This window comes from Notechis scutatus, chromosome 3 (genome assembly GCF_049901735.1).
Source record: "Notechis scutatus isolate UNSWTSFEM ecotype Mainland chromosome 3, rNotScu1.2, whole genome shotgun sequence".
Lineage (NCBI taxonomy): Eukaryota > Metazoa > Chordata > Lepidosauria > Squamata > Elapidae > Notechis > Notechis scutatus.
In genome coordinates this window covers 3,363,804-3,373,752 of record NC_142011.1, presented here as the reverse complement: position 1 = coordinate 3,373,752, position 9,949 = coordinate 3,363,804, and the positions used below count along the sequence as shown (strand labels likewise).

Sequence of the window (9,949 nt, the reverse complement as noted above, 5' to 3'; positions counted from 1 at the left end):
TATTCTGATTCGTCCTTGCTTTTTAATTCTATTGTAAGTTTGTCCATCTTGGCAAATTCTAATATTTTTTGTATTAACATCTCATTGGACGGTAGGTTTTCTAATTTCCAACCCTGCACGAAAACTATCCTCACTGCTGTTACGATATGCAATATGATGTATTGGATTCAGTGGTGGGATTCAATTTTTTTTTACTACCGGTTCTGTGGGCGTGGCAGGGGAAGGATACTGCAAAATCTCCAGTCAGAGGTGGGATTTTCCGGTTCTCCGAACTACTCAAAATTTCCGCTACCGGTTCTCCAGAACTGGTCAGAACCTGCTGAATTCGCCGCCTCTGATTGGATTTGTTTGCTAAATTTCCCTTTAATTATTCCCAGTAGGAATAGTTTGGGTTTAAGTTCTCCTTGATGTTCTGTTATCTCTTGTAGCCATCTTTGTATCTTTGTGCCCAATATCTTCTGGCTTTGGGGCATTGCCACCACATATGAAAGAACGTTCCATCCTTCTGCTTGTCTTTCCAGCACCAAACCTGGTTCCATGAGAGCAAACACAAGACAAAGCTACCAGCACAACCTTTTACTGTTTCATTTACGAATCCTGTTTCTTCATAGATAAAAGGCTGCTTCCAACTCACTAGCTCCGATAAGGAACAGCCTTGCCAAGTTTTGGCAAGGCTGCCAAGAACAACAGATAAAGTTCCTAAACAATAAATCAAAGAGTCTCCAAACACCAACCAGGTTATTCCGAACGTCCACAAGGCTCGAGTGCAAAAATGTTGTTGCTTCCTGCAAAGAGCTCCGGTTTCTCAGATGGCTTTTATCTCTTCAGGGAGGGGCCATTACCTTGCAGCCTTACTCCTGAGTCGCCCGTGCTGCTGCAGCTGCTCTTTCCTTCGAGCAGCCCTGCATGCACGCATCCTGGGCACAGGCTCCTCGGGGGCCTCTTCCTCACTGCTGCCAGCCTCCACAATCTCCGAAGGCAGCACCCCACTCCCTGATGGTCCTGGCCCCATCCCTGCATCCCACGCAGGCCATCGTTGTTCAGTGAATCACTGCAGTTGTTAAGTGAGTAACACCATTGTTAAGCGAATGGGGCTTCCTCATTGTCTTTGGCTTGTCAGAAGGTCACAAAATGAGGACCACGTGACACCCCCCCAGGCCTGTCATAAATAGAGGTTGGTTGCCAAGCGTCTGAATTTTGATCACGTGATTGTGGGGATGCTGCCATGGCGTAAGTGTGAAAAACGGTCGTAAGTTGCTTTTTTCAGTGCCGTTGTTACTTTGAATGGTCACTAAAGGAACTGTTGTAAGTCGAGGGCTCTGTGTACCTTATATTTGGCTTTAATGATTTGGTTTTCCTTCTGGTATTCATGATCTTTAACTGCATTTTGAAGGTGTGGCACCTAGAATCATTGCAGCGTGAACAGATAACAGATAATCAAGAGTTGGAAGGGACCTTGTAGGTCATCTAGTCCAACCCCCTGCCCACGCAGGAGACCATTTCTGACAGAGGACAGTCTAGTCTCTTCTTGAATGCCTCCAGTGACTTCCTAACAGGGAGGACAATTAACCAGTGGAACAACTTGCCACCAGATGTTGTGGGTGATTCCATCACTGGAGGTTTTTTTTTAAAGAAGGGACTGGACTTGTCTGAAATGGCCTGGTCTCCTGCTTGAGCAGGGGGTTGGACTAGAAGATCTCTAGGGCCCCCTTCCAGCTCTGTTGTTACTCTGTTAAATGGTCCTTTTCCAGTTGTGTAGCTTTGCCCGGCCCCTTTGGGTGCCCATTAAAAGTCTCCTCTTCTGAAGTCATCCAGGGCAGGGGTCTCCAACCGGGGCCACTTTACGACTTGTGGACTCCCTGGTCCAGGGGACGGCGAACTGGCACGTAGCGGTTAGTTGTTGAACCAGGCCTTTGCATCCGCTGGGATCCCGGTTTGCAATGTGTTAACGCAAACAGGCATCGTTTCCACACACCCACACATGCCCCCATCAAGGATCTCCAACCAAGGCTGCAGCATTCAAAATAATCACTTTAGATCCGCAGGGACCCCTGGTTGGACCCGTGTCATATTCCCGCCAATGGATCTCCAACCAAGGCTGCAGCTTTTCAAATGAGATCTTGCCTGGATCTTCCCAGGTCCAATTCTTGGTATTCTTTTATTCTGGTTTATAGCCAATACCCCGAGATCTCAGGGGTTGCCCCAAAGAAGAGGGGAGTCAAGCTATTCTCCAAAGCCCCAGAAGGTAGGATGAGAAACAATGGATAGAAGCTCATCAAGGAGTAGAAGCAACCTGGAATTTAGAAGAAACTTCCTAACAGTGAGAACAATTAACCAGTGGAACTGCTTGCCACCAGAAGTTGTGGGTGCTCCAACACTGGAGGTTTTTTAAGAAGAGCCTGGACAACCCCTTTGTCCAGAATGGTATATAGGGCTTCCTGCTTGAGCAGGGGGTTGGACTAGAAGACCTCCAGGGTCCCTTCCAACTCTTGTTATTTTGTGATTCTGCGTCTGAATTTTGATTGTGTGACCATGGGGCATGTGTGTGCGCTGCGAAGATCCTAACTGTGAAAAAGGGGTCCTAAGCCACATTTTTCAGTGCCGTCGTAACTTTGAACGGTCACTCAATGGGCTATTGGAAGCCGAGGGCCGCCTGTACTTGCAAAATTCCCACAATCGGCACACAATCTTCTTCCCAACCTTCCAGATCTTTCCTTTGGGCTCCTCTTGCTCAGCCTGGATCCAATCCTTGTTGTGTCTTGGCCTTCATCCACAGAAGATCTACGAGGTTGAGTCTCTTCTGCCCGGAATGAAGATAGAATTCAGATCTGAATATAGATATAAAGGAGTACGTAAAAAGAGTTGGAAGGGACCTTAGAGGTCTTCTAGTCCAACCTCCTGCTCAAGCAGGAGACCCTATTCAGATTAAGTGACTGTCTAGACTCTTCTTAAAAACCTCCAGTGATGGAGCATTCATAACCTCTGGTGGCAAGCAGTTCCACTGGTTAATTGTTCTCACTGTCATTAAATTTCTCCTTAATTCCAGGTTGCTTCTCTCCTTGGTGAGTTTCCATTGTTTCCATCCATTGTTCCTGCCTTCAGGTTCTTTGGAGAGTAAGTTGACCCCCCTCTTCTTTGGGGCAGCCCCTTAGATACTGGAATATTACTATTCTTCTTCTCGTCCTTCCTATTCCCTATCTCTTCCCACTTAGGACTATAACCGTGTTGCTTGTATCTTTACAATTCATATTGTTTTTACTTGTTTCCTAGTATGACTTGATTGCTTATTAGTAATCTATGTATCACTAAGTGTTGTATCTTATGATTCTTGATGGATGTATGTTTATTTTTTTATTATGTACACTGAGAGAATATGCAGCAAATTTCTTGTGTGTCCAATCACACTTGGAATTATAAAGAATTTCTATTCTATTCTATCCTGTATTCTATCCTATCCTATCCCAATTCTATTCCATTCCATTCTACTGCACTCTAATCCTTATTCTGTTCTTATTCTATTCTATTTCTATGTTCTGTTCTATTCCATTTTATTCTATTGTTTTATTCTATTCTATTCCATTCCACTCCACTCTATTCCTTATTCTGTTGTTATTCTATTTTTATATTTTATGTTCTATTCTTTTCCATTCCATTCCACTCTATTCCTTATTCTGTTGTTCTTTCTTATTCTATTTCTATTTTCTATATTTTATGTTCTGTTCTATTCTGTTCTACTCTATTCCTTATTCTGTTATGTTCTTTCTTATTCTATTCTATTTTATTCTATCACTAGTCTTTCTTTTCATCAAACTAGACGTATAGATCTAATTCCTGCAACCATTCTGGAATGGCTGCAGAGAAGATTGTGAGCAACCAAGTGTGTCTGTCTGCCCAGATTTTCAATGGCAGAAAATCCAGAGGAGACAAGAGACGTTCTGTGTTTGCTGCAGTTTGGCCCACCCGCCCGCCTGGGCTCTTACCTGTCCTTTATTTCCTGCTTTTTCAACCTCCGCTGCTTTGCGCGGCACAGCTGAGGTTGAAAAAGCAGGGGAAAAAAGTGGCTTTTCAAACGCTGCGCTTTTCAGCTGTCCAGGCGGCAGAGTTTAATGTTTTTTTTACACCTGCGCGCAGCAAAACGTAGTCACCGGACCAGTAGTAACACCGGTTGAATCCCATCCCTGACGTAGGGTCTCCTGTTTGGATGGGAGGGTTGGACTAGATGACCTCCAAGGTCCCTTCCAACTCTATTACTATTCTGTTATTCGGAAGTGGTGGGGGCTTCATCCCTGGAGGCTTTCCAGAAGAGACTGGACGGCCACCTGCCAGAAACGGTGTAGGGTCTCCTGCTTGGGTGGGGTTGGACTAGATGACCTCTAAGGTCCCTTCCAACTCTATTACTATTCTGTTATTCAGAAGTGGTGGGGGCTTCATCCCTGGAGGCTTTCCAGAAGAGACTGGACTCCCACCTGTCAGAAACGGTGTAGGGTCTCCTGCTTGGGTGTGGGTTGGACTAGATGACCTCCAAGGTCCCTTCCAACTCTTATTACTATTCTGTTATTCAGAAGTTGTGGGGGCTTCATCCCTGGAGGCTTTCCAGAAGAGACTGGACGGCCACCTGTCAGAAACGGTGTAGGGTCTCCTGCTTGGGTGGGGGTTGGACTAGATGACCTCTAAGGTCCCTTCCAACTCTATTACTATTCTGTTATTCAGAAGTGGTGGGGGCTTCATCCCTGGAGGCTTTCCAGAAGAGACTGGACGGCCACCTGCCAGAAACGGTGTAGGGTCTCCTGCTTGGGTGGGGGTTGGACTAGATGACCTCTAAGGTCCCTTCCAACTCTATTACTATTCTGTTATTCAGAAGTGGTGGGGGCTTCATCCCTGGAGGCTTTCCAGAAGAGACTGGACTCCCACCTGTCAGAAACAGTGTAGGGTCTCCTGCTTGGGTGTGGGTTGGACTAGATGACCTCCAAGGTCCCTTCCAACTCTTATTACTATTCTGTTATTCAGAAGTTGTGGGGGCTTCATCCCTGGAGGCTTTCCAGAAGAGACTGGACGGCCACCTGTCAGAAACGGTGTAGGGTCTCCTGCTTGGGTGTGGGTTGGACTAGATGACCTCCAAGGTCCCTTCCAACTCTATTACTATTCTGTTATTCAGAAGTGGTGGGGGCTTCATCCCTGGAGGCTTTTCAAGAAGAGACTCGACTGCCCACCTGTCAGAAACGGCGTAGGGTCTCTCGCTTGGGCAAAGGGGGTTGGACTAGATGACCTCCAAGGTCCCCTCCCACTCTGTTCACCTCTAAACCCGCGAAGCCCACCGCCCGCCCTGGAGAAAGGAAGGAAGTGGAACCCAAGAACCAGACGAGGAAGCTCAGCTCGAACACCAGTTTTTTTTTTGTTTGTTTTTATTATCCGTCTTCAAATTCACCTTCGTTTTTTTTTGCTTCTCTTCTCTAATACGGGGGAATCGTCGGAGGCCTTGGAGACCAGGGACCGGCAGGCTGGGGGGAAAGGTGGGGGTGGGTGGGGGCAGAAGCTGAGCTCTTTCCAGGCTGGGACCCCCAACCCACCTGACAGGCTGCCTTTGCAATGGGGGGGTTAAATGGGGGCACGGGGGGGGAGGGCAAGCACAGCCAAAACACATAAATACAGACATACAGTTAACAAAAATAGTATTATTGTATTCACAACTGAATTAAAAACTAAGTCTTCAATATATACAGCTGATCTCGTTGTATATCTTGGGGGGGGGGGAGGGAGGGAGGGAGGCCACCTGCAAGGGCACCCTGGGGCTTTTTATAGGGGAGGGGGAGGGAGGGAGGGGAGGCCAGGGAGGATTTGGGAGGAAGGGGGCTGTCATTTGAATCTGTGCCGGGGTGGGGGGGGGCGAGTGGGGTGGGATGGAGCCCCTTGTGGAGGAAGGCTGGGCTACCTGGTGGGAAAAGAGCACCCCCCCTCCCCAAAAGACCCAAATAGGGGCGCCAAGAAAGACCCCCCCTCCCCCAAAAGGCCCATGGCTGCTGCAGAGCCCAAGGGAGATGCAGACCCCCACATCACGTCTCTCGCTAGCTCGCCCCCCCCCCCGGCACAGCTCCACCTGCCCCTCCCACGACACCTGCTACCCCCTCCCCCAAATCCTCAGGCCCCTCCCCGACTCTCCCCTGACCTAACCCCTGGCAGGCAAAACCTCCAAAAAAGAAGGGCAGCCCCCTTAACCAACCCCACACCCCCACACAAACTGCCCTGCCCCCTCTCCCTGCCCCCCGCTGCTTTCACCTCCTCCACGCCCCAGGCATGGGGCGCCCTCCCCTTCTCCTCCACGCTCCTGCCCCCGACCTTCCCCCATCCAAAAGCCCCCCCTTGCCGGATGCCCCCTCTTCCTGGAATATCTTTGGGCAAACGGCCAGGAAGCTCCCCGGAGGGGCAATTAGCAACGGATGCTAAGCCCCTTCCCGAAGACCCCCCAAGCACTGGAGAATCTAGGATTCCTTCCCAGGGCAAAGAGGCTATTTTGGGGGGTATTGTCTGCTTTAAGGGGGGGGGGGTCTGTTCTGATAAGAGAGGGTGCCCAGCGGCCATCCTTGGCCCAGTAAGGGTGGAAGGCAGAGCCGGATTGGCTGAGCAGCCTTCCCAAAGTTGGCCAGGCAAGTAGAAGCGGGCACCCTTTCCTCAACAGCCACACACACCCCCCGCCCCGAAATGGGCAGGGGGCATCCTTAGCCAGCCCCCTGGGTCACCCCCCGGGCCACGCAAGGGCTGAGCGAGGTGGGTGGGTGGGTGGTGGCAGCCTAGCCTTCCTTCGCCCTCCATCGACCAGCTATTAGCGCAGCCTTCCGGCACCAGATAGTGGCGAGGCGCAGTGTGTGCCTCGTACCCCTTTCTCTTTTCCTCCCCCCAACCAGCAAAACCTCTGCACACACCCACACATGGGAAGGAATCCCTCTCCCCATCCGCCTCCTGCGGTCTCAGGAGCATAGGCTGTGTAGTTGTCAGGGCGTTCCAGGTGGGAAAGAAGAGACGGGGAGGAAAAATCCGAGACCCACTTTTTAACGGTGTGGGCGGGTTGGGGTGGAAGCCGAGCTGTGTTTTTTTCTCTCAAACTCGCCAGGTGTGTGTGTGTGTGTGTGTGTGTGTGTGTGTGTGATGGGAAGGGTGGGTGGAGCAGCCCCTCCCTCCCTGAAGCAAACACCCCCGGTTTTCTCCCCAGGGGGACCCAGGCAAGGAGATTATTAACGACATTAATTTGCACCATTTGCAGAAGTGACTCTGTTTTGAGATGGAAACGGGGGAGGGGGGCTTGGAGGATCAGTATGTGTGTGTGTGTGTGTGGGATCGGAGCCCCCTCCAACCCAGCCAAGGGTCTGCTCATGGGACAGCCAGAGACTGTGGGTCCTTTGTGGGGGGCGGCTGGGGGGGTTGAGGGAGGCATGGTGTTGGCAGGAGGCACCAGGAAGAGGTCTGTGAGTTGCTTGGAGGGAGGGAGGGAGGGAGGGAGGGAGGGAGGGAGGGTCTGTTGCCTGGGGTTAAGGGGGGGGGCTTGCAACCCAGAGGTTCCCCCTCTCCTCCTCCCCCCTGGAATGATCGCGAGGCCGAAGAGTGCTGGGGCCGGGCGGCGGCCGAGATGGGTGCTGTCGGTCGGTCGGTCGGTCGGTCAGCTGGTCAGTCTCTAGCTATTTGCGGCTCAGCAGGAGCCCAGGAGGACCACGCCGGCCACGGTGGCCCCCGTCCACAGCCACTTGTTGAAGCGCTCCTGGCCCTTCCGGCTCTTGGCGGCCGCGTCGTTCCCGTAGAGATCCACAAAACGCTCCTGCGAGGAGGAGGAGGAAGAAGAGGAAGAGGAAGGTGAGGCCGGACGCTTAAAACACGGGAGAGAGAATAACCAGGGTGGGAAGGGACCTTGGAGGTCTTCTAGTTCAACCCCAGGGGCGCACACACACACACACACACACGAGCCAACGGTGTAGGTCACGGACACCGAAGCATCTCACTGGGGAACCTTCAAGCGCATCATTCAGGCCATGCGGGATGTCTGCCCTCCATCCCGGCTTCCTCCAGAGACAGAGCTTCCCAATCGCAGGAGCTTTCAGAGGCGCGGACTTCAACTCCCAGAATTCCCCAGCCAGCCTGGGTTGTCAAGGCTGAGAAAGGCTGGCTTCGGAGCGTAAGGCGGGACTAGAACTCCCAGTCTTCTGGTGATTGGCTGAAAGTCACCCAGCCGACTTTCCTGCCTGAGGCGGTACTAGAACTCAGTGTCTCCTGGTGATTGGCCCAAAGTCAGCCAACCGGCTTTCATGCCTAAGGCGGGACTAGAACTCACCGACTCCTGATTATTGATTGGCCAAGAGTCATGCTTAAGGTGGGACTAGAAGTCACTGTCTCCTGGTGATTGGTTCAAATTCACCCAGCCAGCTTTCATGGCTAAGGTAGAACTAGAAACTCACCATCTTCTGATGATTGTCCCAGAGTCACCCAATTGGCTTTCAGGCCAAAGGCGGGATTAGACCTCCCCGTCTCCTGGGGATTGGCCCAAAGTCACCCAATTGGCTTTCCTGCCTAAGGCGGGACTAGAACTCACCATCTCCTGGTGATTGGCCCAAAGTCACCCAGCCGACTTTCATGCCTAAGGCGGTACTAGAACTCACGGATTCCTGGTGATTGGCCCAGAGTCACCCAACCAGCTTTCATATCTAAGGGAGCATTAGATCTCCCTGTCTCCTGGGGATTGGCCCAAAGTCAGCCAATTGGCTTTCAGGGCAAAGGCGGGACTAGAACTCCCAGACGCCTGGTTTCTCGCCTGGTGCCTGAACCGCCAAACCCAAGTGGCCGTCAAAGCCGCTTTCTCTCAGTTTCACAGCGACTGGTGCGGGCTGACAGGAGGTCCCGGAGGGAAGGAGGAGTTTGTGGAGCAACGCTCCATTCCTGACAGGGCCTCCCCGGAGAGCCTCGCCTAGCGACACATCCCTGCCGTCGGTTCAAAGCAGCCCGAGAATCCGGCTGGGCTTCCCGCCAGCCCCCGCCCCAAAAGGCTCAATTTTCTTGGGGATTTCGCTCGCTTTTCAGGGCTGCTGGTGGTTTTTTCCTTTTCTCTTTTTCCTTTTCCCCCTTATCGTTTTTGCGGCTTGTATTTTATGTTTTTAATTTATCTCAACGGTCGCCCAGAGAGAGAGAGAGAGAGAGAGAGAGAGAGAGGAGCTCCGGTGATTGGATGACAGGAGCGTCTAATAAAGGGGATAAATTTGTGCAGGGACGCCATGTTTCCTGTCTGGCAGGGACGGAAAAGGACTTTTTTTTTAATTTAAAAAAAAAAAAAAAACAGAAAAAAACACCCCAAATGATGCTGGACATTGGGGGGGAGGGAGCGGTCAGCCGTTCTGCTGAAGGGCCCCAGGCAGCCAAAAAGTATTTAAAAAAAAAATCAAGGGTTTTCACCTAAACAGCAAACCTGCCACTAAATTCACACCTGTCCAGGTCGCCATCTTAAAAATAGGCCGGTGGGATTTTCTTTTGGTTCGTTCAAGGCCAAGAGTGGGGCCCTTTGGGGCCCAGTTCTGTCCTTCTGAGGGTGGGGCAGCAGACCAAGCCCCCCACCCAGGGTTTTCTGCCTTTTCTCCCCCCAAGCCTTCCAAGATCCCACTGATTTCATATCCCTTGGTGTCTGTCCCTCTCTCTCTTTCCTTCCCTCCCTCAAATTCAGTATTTTTTCCTTCCTTCTACATAAGCCTTCCTTCCTTCCCTCCCTCAAAACCAGTATTTTCCTTCCTTTCTGCATTAAAACTTTCCTTCCTTCTCTCCCTCCCTCAAAATCAATATTTTTTTCCTTCCTTCTACATTAAGCGTTCCTTCCTTCCCTCCCTCAAAAATCAGTATTTTTCCTCCTTTCTGCATTAAAACTTTCCTTCCTTCCTTCTCTCCTTCCCTCAAAATCAGAATTTTTTCCTTCCTTCTGCATTAA

General features: G+C 51.0%; 1 protein-coding gene across 3 annotated transcripts in view; it reads right to left on the bottom strand.

Moving 5' to 3' along the window:
• Positions 1-6,934: 6,934 nt before the first annotated feature.
• BCL2L1 (BCL2 like 1) overlaps positions 6,935-9,949 on the bottom strand; it is a 65,764-nt gene continuing 62,749 nt past the window's right edge. For 2 of the 3 annotated variants that reach the window (XM_087962399.1, XM_087962400.1), the window contains exon 3: positions 7,531-7,804. In XM_087962399.1, the coding sequence (XP_087818525.1) occupies positions 7,679-7,804 (126 nt within the window). In that variant the 3' untranslated portion in view covers positions 7,531-7,678. Of the gene's footprint in view, positions 7,805-9,949 lie in introns of all 3 variants that reach the window. The other variant, XM_087962398.1, reaches the window with a different exon arrangement.